Source organism: Chamaea fasciata, unplaced genomic scaffold, assembly GCF_029207755.1.
Source record: "Chamaea fasciata isolate MVZ Bird 193981 ecotype frontalis unplaced genomic scaffold, bChaFas1.0.hap1 SCAF_2, whole genome shotgun sequence".
In the NCBI taxonomy this organism is placed as follows: Eukaryota; Metazoa; Chordata; class Aves; order Passeriformes; family Sylviidae; genus Chamaea; species Chamaea fasciata.
In genome coordinates, this window is record NW_027094087.1 from 49,859,318 (window position 1) to 49,876,444 (window position 17,127).

The 17,127-nt window shown below is 38.7% G+C and overlaps 1 protein-coding gene across 4 annotated transcripts in view; it reads right to left on the minus strand.

Moving 5' to 3' along the window:
- Positions 1-17,127, minus strand: part of DCLK1 (doublecortin like kinase 1) — a 229,875-nt gene that overhangs the window by 27,321 nt on the left and 185,427 nt on the right. For all 4 annotated transcript variants that reach the window (XM_066176006.1, XM_066176010.1, XM_066176007.1 and 1 more), the window contains 5 exons: positions 16,004-16,088; positions 14,536-14,644; positions 9,733-9,790; positions 8,909-9,028; positions 3,704-3,850 (listed from right to left, as the gene is read on the minus strand). In XM_066176006.1, the coding sequence (XP_066032103.1) occupies positions 3,704-3,850; positions 8,909-9,028; positions 9,733-9,790; positions 14,536-14,644; positions 16,004-16,088 (519 nt within the window). The remainder of the gene's footprint in view (positions 1-3,703; positions 3,851-8,908; positions 9,029-9,732; positions 9,791-14,535; positions 14,645-16,003; positions 16,089-17,127) is intronic.

Below are 17,127 nucleotides of genomic sequence, written 5' to 3' on the forward strand. Positions count from 1 at the left end.
GGGACCCTTGAAGGGTTCACTTGGAGTAAAGTTCTTGAAGCCTCTCAGCACAGTTTCCTACAGATCTGCTATAGCTCATAATAATTAGTTATATTAAACAGCCCCCATCCCCCAGTTTCTTGTTTGTTAATGTTAGTCATGTCTAGAGAGAAAACCCCTCTCTGTCCTGAATCCCTGCTTACCAGGTAATACAGCCACAAGCAGACATTCAGAATACACAAAATTCTTCTCCTCTCCATATGTTATTTTAAGAATTCAACTGAATCTTTAAGAGGACCAGAAATTTATAATGGATTCACATATCTCTTCTACTAAGCCAGAAAAAGTTATGTTTATAGAAAAGCACTGGGAAAAAAAAAAAAAAGCAATTATAGTTTTATTCAAAACACAGATGGTTAAATACATCTGGTTCCTGAAACTAAAGAAAGTGCTCTCCGAAATGGCAGTAATAAATCTAATTTCAACAACAGTTTTAATTAAAATCTAGAGACTAGGGCTTTAAATATTCACTTGCTGAAATATGTAAAGTGTGCACTTAGACATCAAGACCTGAATCTGGCCTAATTAATATTTCATATTCTAGTTCATGCAATTATCTTTTACATAGCCCTCTCTGAGCTTTGCTAACCTAGCAAACATCTGTAACGTCTTTCTTCAATGGACCACACCTTGTGTGACTCATCCATACTAGAAATTAATTACAGAAGAGGTTTGTTTGGCAATATTTACCAATGTAGAAGGTTTGGTACAGTGTATTTTCTAGTATTCTGCCTCATCTGTTTCGAGGAATTACTTTTCTTAGAAAACTACTTCAGTTGACTTCACTTTTCCTCACCCTTTTATAACTCCATATAAAAAAGAGCCCATTGTGAAGCTGTAGTATGTTACTTGCCAGTCAAGGAATGAGAAAGATAATTTAAAGCTCATGTTATTCAGAATAAATGCTATATATGTTCCTACATTTAAATACTGAAGGGCAATTAAAGAAATGGGGATTAGTGCAAATTGCTCACTACGTAGTGCTTTCACTGTTTTAACTATGCTATAAAACTGTGTAATTGTACTACCCTAATTGAATGCAGCCACACATAATTGTATGCCACCATATGTATCCTATTAGTATAAAGACTGCCAGTATTTTCTGAGCTTCTCTTGTGATCAGTGCAGATGGCAGCAGTCAGAGAAGTTGTTCTCTAGGGTTTATTATATGGCTATAAAGACATCCCATGACTTGACAAAATAAACGTTCTAAATAGCAACAATTATGAAAAATGTTCCAATTAAAACATAGAAGACTCCCTAGAGAGTAAAAAAACCAAACAAAAATGCTAAAACATCACAGGTATTCAGCCTAAAATCTTGGACAGTTGACCATTATGTGGACTTTATGCCTTGAGGATAATATGGAATATTTAAGCAGTTAAAAAAAATGAGTGGTGCACACAGGACAGGTTCACACACACAAAAAGGTTTATTAGCAGGATCTAGAGCTGGTCTCACATCAGCTCAAAGCCTGAAAGTTACTTTTGGGAACAAGGAAAAATGAAAAGAGCCAAAGGAGTAGGTGAAAGGAAAGGCTCCACCAGGGGCCCGTAAGAGATGAAATAAAGCAGCTCCAGGTGAACATGCTCTTCTTGTCTCCTTCTCCAGAGCAGAATGTTTCCCTTTATTCCCCACGTTTCCCTTTTCTATAGGCTTGCTCATCCTCCCTGTTGTCTTTTTCTTTCTAATGAGGTTTTTAGCCTCAGGACATGCTCCTCTAAACCTAAAGTTACAATCCAGAAGCGGCCAGGAGAACCAGGAATAACAACACAACGAGGGTTTGCACGTGAAACACCATGACAGTACCACAGGGAAAGCCACAGCACAAGAACAACAAGGGAAAAAGACCGCCATGACCACTTAGGTGAAGGGTGAAAGAGTTGCAAGGAAAAGGGCAAGCTACAAAAGGCAAGTAGAAGGTATTTAGCAAAAGAAATGCTGAGACACATGTGGTATTTTTCAAGTGTTTTGTAAATGCCATGAAAATAACTGTAGCTGCAAATTTGTGGCATAGGGAACCACACATCCCATTTGACAGCCAAGATAAAAGCAGAAAGGTTCAGAGACACTAAGGCCACAGGCAGCCAATGTCAGAACTAGGGTCAGAGCTCAGGTAAGGCTGGTTCCAAAGCACTTTTCTAAAGCAGCACTTGTTTCTTTCAAGGACCTGATAAACCTTAGAGAATTAACACAATTTGTGAATCAAATGCTGGCTTTTGAGAATTAGAATGCTGCAAGAGATTAAACACTGCATCCTTACAGCTCAGTCTCAAAATCAATGCATAACTCTGGAAAACTCACTCAGAAATAATTTAGCTACAATGTGAACAATGTGATCATTCCCAGTAGCGAGTAATTACCAGAAAAGCTGAGCAGGCAAATCTAATCCATGCCCTGCTGCCCTCACCTCCTGCCCACCTCTTTTCCCCCAGAATTTTAACTCAGCCAACAATAGAGTTCAGGCATTTACAGACAAGTCAAGACAGCAGCAGAGCAAGACCTGTCCCAGACCAAGACCTTCCTTCACACTCCAGGAACAGCATTTACGAATCCCGGCATGGGATTGCTACAACATCTGCATGCAGCCACCAATCGACACCAGCACCAGAAATTAAAATGGAGCAAAAGGGCCAAGAAAGGTGTATCACTTCACTAGTGTCTAGCAAAAATTCCACCCAGTGTGTTTACAGCAGTTTCTGGAAAATGAGGGCAGGTTACTTCCTCACCCAGAACCTGCCTCTAGAGGAACTTCAACTGTAAAAATCCCATGCCTGGAAGTTTAGTAATATCAGCTGGAGTCAATTTTCCCATAAAACCTCTTCACTGTCAAGCAGGACTAAATGCATTAAGTCATGGTTGAGAGCACACAGCTGAGAGAACTGATATTCTATGATTCTATGAACATTGTTTTACGGTTGCAGAATATACTGAGAATTGAGGCATCTTGATATCGGAATATGTCAGCAATTTTGTGAAAACTCAGAACTGTGAAATAATCAGGAGAAAATGATTTCTTAGGATAAATAGAACTATGTGGAAGATGCAACTGCTGCATTCAAGTATGGAAAATTCTCAGAAGGAGGACTAACTGTCAGGATATGATTTTCACTGACTCCAGTGGATAAGGCTCATACAGATTTAGTCTGGAAAAAAAAAAGATCTACACTGTTTGTAAAAGTGGTTTACTAAAAAGCGCTATAGGATTATTTGGGAGATGCAGTAGGGGAAGGACAATGAAGTCTCTTCCTGGTTCTGCTGTGATTGTGACTTGATTAGGGCACAGCATTTACATGCACCACACTTGTAAAACTAAATTATTTAGGCAGTGACAGAAGTACAGAATAGTCTGCTGAGGACAGAACCCCTATATTTATGAGAAGTTTGAAATTATCCTGAAATTTACTAGAAGTTTACTTCTAGTGGTCCCAGGAATAACTCTGCTGTTGTTATGGATCAGTCTAGACATACCACCTTATGTTACTGTACTTCCTGTGACAGCTGTTATTCTTAGGAGAGCTTTACAATGCAAAGGTTAAAATTAAAAGATCAGTGACTTAAAAGACTGAAATAAACTTGGCAGGCATGTGGAAGGAGGAAGTGCAGACCTTTTCTCACACACTCCCAAGTTATCAGCAATACCGAAAGATGAATATTCACTTACCAGTAGATTTTCCGGCTTGATATCCCTATGGACAATGTTCAGGCTGTGAAGATATTTGATGGCACTGGCCAGATTGTAAAGCATCCCGCTTGCATCCCGCTCCGTGTATTTGTTGGTGGAAGTAATAGCATCAAAAAGATCTCCTCCCTGGAGCAAAATTACCATGGGATATGAGCAACACTGCTTGTGAAATGACTGAAAAATTTAGGGAAGATCAAGGAACATTTTTAGAGAAGGAGGAGGAGGAGGGGAAGGGAGCAGGACAGTTTCCTTGCAGCTATAAACTATGGGTACTGTGATGGCATACCCCATAACGGCAGGTAAACAGATCAGTAACTCAGAACCATTTGGCATGGCTGAGTTCGTCAGCCAACAGGCTGGAGTTTCTACTGCAAACCATTCCCACCTGCTGCTGCTTTTGTAACATGTCCAGCACTTGCCAACCTGTGTGTTCAGAGCCTGCTACAAATTCCTAGCAAGACTACATAACTTGCCTGTCACAATGCCATTTATCAACCCTTGGCACTCTTAATAATAATCACAAACAGATTGACATCAAACTTTTGCCCAGTGCCTAACAGAACTCCAGAAAGATGAAGGGACTCTGAGTAAAACTCAGAACTCAAAGTTATCTGTCCTCACTCCTATCATATTTTAAAAGTCTGTTTCCATCTCATAAAGCTTTGAAAACTTGGATTTTAGAAACCACCATCTCTACACAAGATGTGAAGTTTTTGGTAGTGTGATGAATCTGGCAGTTATTACTGAAGAACTTTAAAGCATGTATGTCAGGCAATCATACTGGGAGACACAGGTGGCCACTTGTGCCATTTCCAGCTCATCATACTGCCTAATTCAGCTAAAAGTTGGTGTCAGTGAAAGAAAAACAAGAAAACATGAGAGAAAGAAGGAAAGAAGAAAAGAAGGAAAGCTAAGTGGAAGTCCTCAAAGTTGAAATGATCTTCACAAGCATATGAGGCAGCCACAACTATATTTCCAGAGGTGAGCTGGCAAGCGGGCAGAAGGAACATGGAAGTGCTTGGACAAAGATGGAAAAGCAATTTTAAAGATGGGATTAAGAAGGGAGCTTGACAGATTGGAGGAAAAAACAGTGATGTTTTGAGAGATTCTGCTCAGAGGTATCGAGCCTTTGGCCAAAATCAAAGCAGGATCACAAAGAAAACGTAATCCAACAAGGAAAAAAAAAGATTACTCTGCAAAAACAATGCAAAAATTCCCTACTGCAGTCAAAACATCAAGAAAAAAATCACAGAGAACTGTATTTAAAAGAAAAAGCAGGTGTTTTCTGAAGGCAACAGAGGAGTCCCAGCTTTGCCAGCTCTCAGTTTTATCAACAGCTTCAAGATATTTTCTGGGTTTTTTTAAGGCTCAACTCCAGAGTAAACACTTTTCCATTTTTCAGGGAAAGGAGGAGGTGGGGAAAAGAAAAAAAGAAAAAAAAAAAGAATTTTTCAAAGAATCATGGCCACAGAGAAAAAGGTAGGAAAAGAGGACCACCAAAGACTCAAGCCAGATAAAACAGACTTTACTTGCCATAAAAAAACCAAACAAACTAATGAATTTTTTGCATTGTTGAGGTGCAGCTGAAGGGCAGGTTTATTCCCATTGTAGATGCAAATCCCAGCTCTTTGGAAATTGCTTACAGCCAACCATTGTCAAATCTGGACCACATCAAACTTCTTGTCCTGGCTGGTGACTGCTCAAGGCACATCAAGATACATAGTGTCAAGGAAAAGGAAGAGCAAAAGGCCAAACTAAACCAGATAGCGGATTAGAGAGAAAAAGGCCAAATATTTGGCAAAAGTACAATACCATGTACTTCATGGCATTATCTGATCCCTAAGTATTAGATATCAGCATGTGGCAAAGTATGTGAGATAAATAATCTATCTTCCCTAAGCTCCTTCCTGTGAAACCCCTGTACCAGCTGCTTCTTAACATGAAGCAGTGGATTAGACAGATCTTTGGTCTTATCTAATATGATCCAGATGCTCAGAAGAAGTGTCAATAACATCAGCAAAGCATCTGCCTCCAAACAAAGAAAATAGTCTGAGCTGAGATATGAGGAGCAAGAATGAAAGAAGCTGAGCCTTAAAAACAGAAGGAAGAACTCTGGCTTGAAGTCAGAAGAAAAGGAAAAATGTTCATGCACAGGAGAAACATAAACTCAGAAAAAGATAGAGGCTGCAGAGCAATTTAACAGACAGTCCAGCCAATCTGAAGCAGAATAATTTTCTCCATTTAAGCATCTACTGTTGTTGGTAAAGTTTCTTACCAGGTATCCTGCTAAGAAAACAGAGCATACATTTAGTCTGTGGGATTCTCTGCAGTTAAAAGAGGTGATATCCGGGAAAGAGTTAACAGAGCTGACAGCTATATCAGGCAGAATTGTTTTCAGACTTTTCCTCTCCCCAAAGAGCACTTTAACCTGCAAGGTTCTGCTAAGCCGATTCACACAGCAGGTTGTTATCATTTATTCAGGCACCAGGGGTGAGTTCAGGATGATATTTCAGTCTTAAATCCCCTGCTCTGGAGTGAAACAGGACCAGCAACATCTGAATGCAGTTTTTATCATCTGTGCTCATGAGGAAGTGTACTTGGAACTACAGTAACCAATTATTTATTTATTACCTTGTTATGTAAATGATATGATCTCTCTTTTTCTTCGGCAAAAGTGAAATCATATCCTGGAGCAGTAAAGGAAACTCAGCCATAAATCTTGCTTCTTAAATTGGCCAAACCCCTGTTAGGTTTGAATAACAATTTTGTTTCGCTGTGTAAAAAGGCAGTGTGCCAGAAACCAGGTCTTTGCTTCCTTTTACAAGCACCACTTGCAATGTGTTTATGTTTGTATTTATGAAGTGCTTTTTCTTACACTTTACAAAGCAATGAATTGCCTATCTGCTATGAGGTGAGGGCGGGATTTGCAGCAGTCACTCATGTCAAACATGTTACTGCCAATTAATGCAGGGTGGTATTAACTGAAACCGGGCTCTGCACTATCAAACCTTTTCTCCTTGCCTCTCTTTCCTGTCTGTGAGTTTGATTTAAAGTCAGGTCTTCAAAAGCTAGTCAATAATACGTGGTTAATCAATTCTACCAGTGCACGCTATGAAATGGTAACAGTCAGCAATTGGTGAATTAACAATTAATGTCTTTCCAGAAATGCCTTCCCTAGTGCCCAGAGAGTGCAACAAGGCTTTTCTTCCAACTATACATTAGGATATTTCTTCTACATTTCTTCTATTATTCTACATAAAAGTAAAATCTATTAGAACAGTGTTCTGTAGGATATAAGTACAGAGATTCCTATAGAGCCCTTCCATAATATAGCTAAAAGAATATGTGCAGCAATATTAAAGAGTAAAGAAGAAAGAGCACAAGAAAACAGATTTCTCCAGAAGGTGAATACAATGCATGGGTTTTTTACATACATCTTTTAGGCTAGCTATTTTCTAAGAGTTTTTTGTCCCCTCCTCTCTCATTTAGCTGAGTAGGACTTCAATTAAAAATCCATTGGACACTACAGTTTACACATTTTTCAGTCTTGAATAGCACAGCAGGTTTCACCCATAAAACTAGCTCTGTGCTTACATCTTGGCAGGTTAGACAAGGCACAGCTTTTAGTTCTTAGCACACCTCATGGGGCCAAAATGAAGGATTTGTCAATGCAGGCTAAAGCTGTGGCTACATGCGATTACAGTGCTGCGCAAGGGGTTTGGGGCACCTTTGAACAGGCTCTCACAGACACTGAGGAAAATTGACAGTAGTATGGATCTCATAGTGAGCTCACTCAGAACAGAATAGAGCAGTAATTATGATAAAAATAGTGTTAGATGGCTAATGGTATCCGATCTCAAGCTGTGCTATTCCACATTGCATACCTAAGAGTGAGAGAGGGCTGTGATTGTCAAGGGAGTGGGGAAATAATTCTGGGACTGGTTACACAAAGGGTTTCATGGCAAGAGAGTGCCAGTATTTTTATTTTGTCCTAGGATTTAACTTTTTCATCAGAGAAAATATGTCAGCTCCCTGCTACCAGCATCTCCCAGCATGCTTCCTCAGAGCTTGGAGGTGGTGGACAGTGTCGTTAGAGGGACCGTAAGCTCCACAGCACAACTCAAGTCAAATAGTGCATTTGTCAGAAGCAAACCTATGAGGACAATGTTGCCATCTCCTAAGATGTGGGGCATGGCCTGAGCTCACAGATAACAAGGCCTTCCCAGACTGCCATGAGGACAGGGAAAATCTATGGGCATCCACCCAGGAGCCAGAAAAAGCCTTCCAGCTTTGGACTGGGAACATGGCTTGTGTCACTGGTGCTGCCACAGAGCATGGGGGAAAACGGAAGAAACAAAAAAACCTTCTCATTCTACCTGCTCTTGTATTCCAGACCAGAGATTGAGAGGGTATTTCAGAAACACTCAGACCTGGGATAGCCCTATTTAACACCCCAATGCCATGCCTACATTAAGACCACCCTCTAACCTCCACCTACAACAAGAGCAAATCAGATTAACAATCCTGTTTTCCAAAAAGCCCTTTCTCTAAGTCACTGTGAAGAAATAAATAGCATCCAAAATATAAATTATTGCATTTGCAAATTTACTTTCTGGAATAGAACCATGCTTTAAATAGCAGGCTTTTCTTTTTTACTTTCCCCTTCCTTCAGCTTAAATTTAGATTGCTATCAAGGAGGCAAGTTTGACCTTGTAATAATATAAATCAATAGAGAAAAAAATACATCTAATAATGTTTAGACTTAACATAAATTAATAAAAACTAATTGTTTTAATAAATACTAATCATCTTTTAGCATTTTGAAGGCTGGTATTTATGGGTATTTGGGCTGGGTATATTTTCAATTCACCTCAAGACGGATTATAACTTTTTAAAGAGTCTTCTTTTGAGGAAGCAAACAAAACTTGGTATACAAAGTACTGTTAACAAAACACTTCCAAGTGTGGCTTACAGGAAGTTAGACAAATATTTGCAATATTTGAAAGCTAATAAAAAAAATTCTGACAGTGGGTTACACATCTTTCAGTAAGATGCTAGATCACTTTTAGAGACCCCTTCTGTTCTACATTATTCTGTGATCCCATGTTTTTTAGTAAGCCCAAGTAGGAATGGAATTTTTCAATATGGTTGATACAATAAGCAGCTTGACTCCAAAACACTCACCTTTACAAGTTCCATGACAAGGTACAACTCAGTTGGCATGTCCATCTCCTCGATCAGAAGTACAATATTGGGATGCTTGACTCGCCTTAAAATAGATACCTCATTCTGGATCATGTGCTCCTGACACACAAAAAAATCTTCAATAAATATGGGTTAGTGGAAAAAAATTCGCAGTGGAAAAAGCAGAGAGAATTGGGAGCTGCATGGATTCTCTGGGTTTTTTGAAAAAACTAACACATGTTGCCTCCAGCAATAGAGAAGGAACATATCTAGAAACATCAAAGTGGTAACTGAAAGAAGAGAGAGCAGAACACAGAAAAAGAAATGGAGGAAAAGACATGTTTCTGAGGCAGAGAAGAGTGAAAGCTTTTAAAATTTTCTCTCATGCAAAATCTTTAGATTTAACAACATGATAGCATCTTCTCACAGAACCTTTTGTTACCGATTTTAAAAGCTAACAGTCACTTGGTGTAAAATTGATATCAATTTAATTAATCTATGCCTTACACACAGTGGCCAGTGTTGTTATAATCATTTGTATTATTTTCAGCTTTCTACAACACCTGGAATTATGAAAATTAGGGAACATCATTACATGGGTAAAGAGAAAGGAGTCACACACAACCAACAAACTGGAGAATCACCACACATCACCTTTTCTCCTGAAACACCAATAGTCTCCAGAGGTCAGAAAAAGACTTCAACCAAAGACAGTCTAACACTTGTCAGGAAGGACACAAATACCAACAGCTTCTCAAAATGATCTCTCACAAAGCATTTCTTGGAAAAAAACCCTTTTGGTCTCATATTTTTTTTGTACTTACTTTTCCTCTACATTTGCTCTTCTTGATTATTTTCAGGGCATACTCTCTACCAGTTGATCTGAGGAAGAAGAAAAAAAATTGTATTTTCAACCAATTGAATATTTTTCTCAGTTGAGTTTATATTTGTTATATGAGCACAATAATTGTAGTGAAGAGTTTGAGTAAAATATTTGGTTTTTTCAAGAAATACAGCTTAGATTTGACTAGTATTGTGAATTTGAGCACAAGTTATTAAATATACATGTCTGAGAAAAAGACATAAAGGTTTTTTATTTTAAAATGAAAGCATTTCAGTGTTTTCAAAAAAAAAAGCTTGACTTTTTCTTTCATTTTGTAATGAGAATTTTTATTACTTTTTCATTTTTTTGTAAAAATACCACAGTGTTCACAGGTTCGAATATTTTCAAAACAAAGAAGTTTTGTTTTCTATTCTACAAAAATACAACCCACAGAAAATACTTACCTTTTACTTAAAATGAAAAGTCATTTGTTTGCATATCTGCAGTCAAAACTGCTATGATAAAAAGGTCAGTCCTTGGAATAATTTTTTATGTATTCAGTAATTATAGGATATTTAGCAGAGTTAATTATGTTGGCTTTTAGGCAGATTGTGGAAGGCTCTGGAGACAGTAAGAGAAATTCAGGATGCGAACACATTTGCTTTGAACTACTGTGTTGTTTTGAATTCTTATAACATTCATAACCACTACATATATGTAGTTATCTATTATCTAGAATGCTAACACAGAAAAAATAGCTTGTAGACAAGTTAACAGTATCAACTTCCATTTCTTAATTAAGTTACAAAAACAAAAGATGGCTGTAAGGGTGAAAACAAGAAGCTCTGCTTATAAATCCCAGTTTCACTCTAAGATTAAATGGAAAATGGATAATTTGAGAAATTTTGTAATATGAACCTAAACAGGTTATAAATGTCTATTACATTGCCTTTAGGTTAAAAATTAAGAAAAAAAAAAACCTTTCAAGGATACAGGGTCATTTTTTCATTCTTCATTTCACAAAACACAGTAGTTAAACTGATACATTAAACTGATACAGAGTATGTTCAACAGAGACATTAATGTGCCTAAAAGTGTGCTCAGTCTGTCAAACAAGACATGCAAAGTGAGTAATACACTAAAAGCACTGCATCTGGGAAACAACTGGACATTTTCATTGCCACATTAAAAGATGGATAACTCCTCTGGCAATGATGTACCACTAATTTTTAATTTAAGAAAAAAATGGGTAATTCAGTGAAAAGCAAAAATACCACCAAAATATTCATTTTGTTTTTGTTCCCAGGCAAAGAGCTAAAACTGTCTCTATTAGGGCATCAATTAAAAGAAATCACACAGGACATGAAGGTTTATGAAATGGGGGAGAAATTACGGCGTATCTGTTCATCATTTATGCAAATAAAAATTAAAAACTTCTCCTATCTGTACTCCCCCGCGCAGGGGTTTAATGTAACAGCCCCCCAAAATGGGCTACACTCCATCTGGGGTGCCCCTTTCCAGTGCTGCTTTTCAGTGGCTACAGTCCAAGCTCAGTGAGGGGACAGGAAGAGATTTGGACACTATTTTTGGGACTAGAAGGAGGAGGTGGAACAAGAAATAGTAGAAATTAAGATATCTGGCGTTCAAACTCAGACAAAATATAGCCTCTTTCAATAGCAGTCTCTTTCAAGTTGCTTGGTTGCCCTAGGCATGCTTCCTTTCTGTCATGAGAAAGGAAATTGATGGTTTTTGTTGGCCATGGGAGACTCCACGTACTCCAAGACACTGGGAAATCTGAGCTAGTGAGGAAATTTCAGAATTTGAAAGTATTTGAAAGTTAAAAATGAACACATATAAAAACACCACAGGACAAATTGTGCATACAATGGAGCAGATATGTAACAAGCAGATGACAACTCTAACTGCTCCTAGTTTTGGTAGAAAGAAAATTTAAGCTAAGATAATGCAAATCCTTTCCCCTGAAAAGCTGCAGAACCGCAGGCTGTCAGCAGCACTGCAACTTACCCGCCACCAGAAAATATGCACAGCTGTGTCAGAAAGTCACTGTGAAACAGGAATCTCACCTATCACCTATTGCTCACTCCAAACAATAAAAAGGGACCACAAAAAGAAGCAACATGTTATGGCTGGACAGGAGTCTGGACCCACTGCACTACCACAGAGTTAGATCTCTAGCTTATAACAGGGCTTGGTGCCATGTTCCCTGGCTCTTTTAAACTTTTGCAAACTTCACAGTGATTTAGACTGCACTGGAGAGAGAAAAATCAATCTTTGTTGTATTTGTGCATGCATTAAATGCATTTAAGAGTGTATGCCTGTGCATTCACAGGTGTTCAAAATGGGATTTAGAAGTCCTCATGAGAAAATTTTGGAGATGGTTTTTGGTTTCTATTTGGGAAAATGCCTGTGGATGTATTGAAGTGCTCACAGACCTGTACTAACCAGTGTCCACAGACTGATCTCACAGCTATGGAGAAGGAGTATCCATGTGACTAGTGAATTTGTGTAGCACAAAGCATTCCTACTTGTTTAACACCCTATTCCTTTGAAGTCTAATGCACACAGGAACTGTACTTCACAAGAAAATAGAAAAGTCCTCTGTCCCAAGTATCACCCCATTAAATCTGGCTCTGAAAATGATGGACATGTCAGATTTGAAGTGAGGTGGTTAAAAAGACTTTAAAAGACTGAAAATAATATTTTCGAAGGAATTTCACAAGTACTGGTTTAATTTACCCTCTGAGTCTTTAATTTCTTCTTCCACACTTGTGATGACAAGAGTATACTGCTTTAGAAGAGGAAACTAACAGAAATAATTCCAGTTTAATTTTCAAGCTCTCCCAAAGTAGTAGCTCTCTGATAGAAATGGGATAGATGGAATGGTATAGCTCAGAGACCACAAGACCATACATCTGGGAATAGCTGGGTCATAATGCTATTTGAGTACATTAGACACACCATGTTACTGGATTCTTCTGGGACCAGTGGGATAGACAAGAGGACAGGAAAAAAATTTCATTCAAGCTCTCAAGGATATTGTAATCAGCATTATTTTTAGGTGTGTCAGGACCTATATTTTATTTTGTTCATGTATTTTCTCTCAGTTTGGGAAAGAATTGTGACATGCACACTAGCACATTTGTACTGTCTCAGAGCACAAATCATATTTTCTGCTGAATGAGATTAATAAAACCACAACTTTTCTTTATTTTAGCTTCTATTCTGCTTCTCCCTATTCACTTTACCTTAAGCTGCCTTTTTCACTTCTCTTAGTTATGTGTTTTCACCTATTTCTTTCAACAGTCATGCCCTTCCATAGTGCTTTACAGTGCTTTCTTTATTTCATTGTTTTGCTTTGCTTCCTTCAGGTTTCCATATAGTTTAGTGTTCAGACCATGAGTTTTGATCTGAACAGCTATCGCCCTCTGGATGACCAGCTCCACCAAGAACTCACTCTGGAAGAACACTGAAGGCCTCACCAGAGCTTCAGCCAACTCCCACAAGCACACTGTCAGCAGATACGAAATCCACTCTTACCCTTTTCCCCTACAGCTGTCTTCATGATCTCCAAGTTACACTTTTGGATGCAGAGGTGGACCTGTATTTTTCCAAGGAGACTAGTTTAAAACCAGCCAAGCTAATTTATCATTGTCTGTCAGGAGATTTAATCTCTGTCTCCAGGGCTTGTATCATATTCTTGCAGGCTAAAGAGCAGTTTTTTCTTTAGCCCTAAGGTGAGGTTATACTCTTCTGTAAGAGTCTCCTCTCCAGGATATGATAATAGGGGATAGAAAACTTAACCGATGAAATTTCATTCTCAACCTTGACATCTCCATTGTTTTCTCTTTTGGACATCTCGAGCTCCAGTTTTGCTTTGCTTTGCACTGCTACTCTCTAACATGAGCAATCCTACAGTCGTTTCACATACAGGTGAAATACCTTCTGTCTTTTACATCCCATAGTCTCCTATTTTAAACAGTACCACCAAAAGGCACCCACATTTCTGCTTGGTTCCCTATTTTTTACACTCTTAAGGTTGCGTAGAGCCAGTTCAAGCCTGAACAGATTTAGAAACAGACACATGAACTAGTCAACCTGGACATTTTCAGCAACACTGAAACTTGAGGTGACTTGTGACTTCTCTAATCTGGAGCAGACGTCTAAAATCAGTGACTGTTTTCACCTCTTAACAGTAAAGGTCACTGAAGAAGTTAGATTTTGGTGTCTGCAGTGAAGCTCATAAAGCTGAAAGGAGCAAATATAATGGCACAAAGCAGGCAAGCTTTGTTAGATGACCATTAAATCAAAAATAAATATGGAAGAGACTACACCTCAGTGTCAGATGGCAGAATAGATGAATCCAAAAATACCTCTTTGTGTTGACCATTGCCACTACACCCCAAACAGAGAGTTTCCTGACATCTTTACAGAGTGCTTCTACATGTGAAATGTTCCACTGGTCTAATGTAAAAGGAGAATTGCAAGAACATACTGCAAGAAAATATGTTATTTCAGTGCAACAAGACAGATTTAACTCAAAGAACTGGTAAAATCATGCAGAGTGCAGCAGAAAAAACCCATATGAACCCCACAAAGAATTAAATTCATGGATTGCCCCTTGAACTCACTCTTTTTTTAATTTGAGAGGACATTAGTTTTTCCATCTGGCATTGAGACATTACCTTATTACATTTCTGTATACTACAAATAAAGATATGATCTGGAAAAAAACATGACATTAATGATTATTTTTTTACAGTAATAAGCATATTATCCTCCTCACCTTTCTATACACTCCTTCACAATAGCAAAATTTCCATCTCCTATAGTCCTTCCAACTTTATATCGCTCTGCTATCGATGCTGGAACCTGGAAACCTTCCTCCAACACTTCTGAAAGAATCATTAGTACATTTTTATTGTTAGAGAAGGAAACACAGATGTTGCACATAACATGCATTTTAAGCCCATGGTTTAGGAGCCTGGAAACCATTCAGTCAGTATCTCACTTACTGTACAGTGAAACCATGCTGCTGACATTGTATATACTCAACAGGTTTCATGCAGATACGATAATGAAAAATAAGACTTCTGGGGGCTCAAACATGCCACCATTTGAGTGTTATATAGTTGCCATTGCAATATGCCCCCAAGACAAAACCAAAATTGTATTTTTTTAATTACGAAAAGGCCTCTGTGATCTGCACAAGCGCAGACCAGCCTCCAAAAAGGGCTGGAACGCCTTGACACAGCATGATTAAATATATGTACCAAAGAAGTCCAACACTCAAGCACTTATTTTATTACATCCTGTAAACTGAGACATCCATAAAACTCCTCATGTGCTAAGTGCTAGTTCTCCCCAACCCCCAATATTAAATATTTAGTTTTTAAACAAATGTTCTCAATAATACTACCTCGCATGCAACCTGGGCACCAGATGTTTAGGTAAAATTGCATTACACAGAGTCTAAGCATACGAGAAGCTTGTAGTTTAACATGTTTTAGTGCTCATACCTGTACTATTATTTTTAAATGTATTTGAAATAGCATTACAAATACCTAACATGCCTCCAAAAGCTGACTGTAAACTGCAGCTGATACAAACTACAATATAAATATTGTAATGTAAAAAAAAAAAAAATAGCCTCTTAGAAATGTGATTTGTGTTTACACTGTTTAAGACAGTACATTTAACTGTGTATTTCTTTGTCCTTTGTTCTAGTTTAGTATTAAAAGTGAATGCTAGGACACAAGGAGGCTGGGGTTTGTCTGAATTCAGTGACGGCATGAAGAGTCATTCTCCAACAGGAGCACAGATACACACACGTACATAGATGTGCATGTGAGCCAGCAGTGTTTGAGCAGACCCTGTCCCTTAGCCAACTTGCTCAGAGCCTTAGCATGGAGTAAGACTATCCATTTCTGAGTAAAGACCCAGGTCTGCAGTGTGTTCTTTAGTACCATGGCAGATGAGACAAAAACACTGAAATAGGCCAGTCAGCACTGTGTTGCTTGCAGAAATAAAACCTCAAGTATTCCGCAATAAAAATACCTCTGAAGAGTGATGTCCAGATCAACTCTGATCCAGAGTGAACCTAACTGGTTTTCTAAGGCTGAGGAGTTTCCTCACGGAAAATTATTCAGCCTGCAATGCTCCCACCTTCTCTGGCAGGAAGAATGACTCATTTCCTACACAGCTGCTGTTATCACTACACTGACTGCTTTGAAATGTCAGCCTCCAAATGTTACCTTCTGCAGGGCCATCATTTTCATCCATAGAGCTGCAAACTTTGGTGGATGCTAATGAGGTAGAGGAGCCACTGTGTTGGGAGCTCTGGAAATGGAGACACAAATGAAAACAGATGATTTTTAAGAAGCACGAGTACCCACAGCTGAACACATGTCCTGGAGAGGCTTCAGTATTCCCTATGTAAAGTATCTATTTACTCCAGTGGATGGATACATGGATGCTTGGGAAGAGTCCAAATTCTTCCACTGAAATTACACTTTTGGTAACCTCACGTTACTGGAGAGATCCTTGATCCACCAAATGCTGCAATGTGTATGCAAGAATGAATACTTTGATGTATGCTCCAATAGTTTCTGCCTATTCCACAAACATTTTGGCAAGGAAAACCAAGGAGCTGTATGCCCTCTGCAGGCCAGAGACTGTGTTTTCAGAGACCCTATTAACCCAGCAGGCCCTACAGGAACCTAAGTCTGTAGTTGGGCGTGTTATGGGAAGATTTCCTCAGTTTTACAAACCTCCCTCAGTTGAAATCCTACCCAGTTTTGTTCTAAAAGGGAGAAATCATTATGGTAAAGTATGGACAAAATAAAATGTCTGGGTGAATAATGGTTGCTGTTTCATAAGAGCATTTGATTGGGGGTAGCTCACTTGAGGCAGTGACTCTGTTCCTGTACTCTGTTTCAAGTACTTGTCCTGCAATTGTCTGAGCTTGTCTGTACAGCCAGTGGGGGGAGGGCAGTGTCTCTGTGGTCCCTCAAAGGAAACCTGTAGCCACCCACCTTGGATGCCAGAAGTACAGGAGGCAGGATCTCACCAGGGAAGCCTTCCAAAGCACCTATCAATGCCTATCAGTTACCTACAGACTTTAGGCATGGACTTTAGGAAAACTGCTTCATCATGCATCTAGATGGATGAAGCTACACAGACATTTGAGGTGGACTGGATTTCACCCGAAACCTTTATCCTGTGGTGCATAACAATTACACAAACTTGTCTTCAGGATTCTATCTTCAGAGGAAGTCTGAAGAAGCTAAAAATGTAATGGTGGCCTTCAAACTTAAAGACAAACTGACCATTTCCTCAGGTCCTCCTATTACAACTTAAGTTAAAGATATTCAGAGGA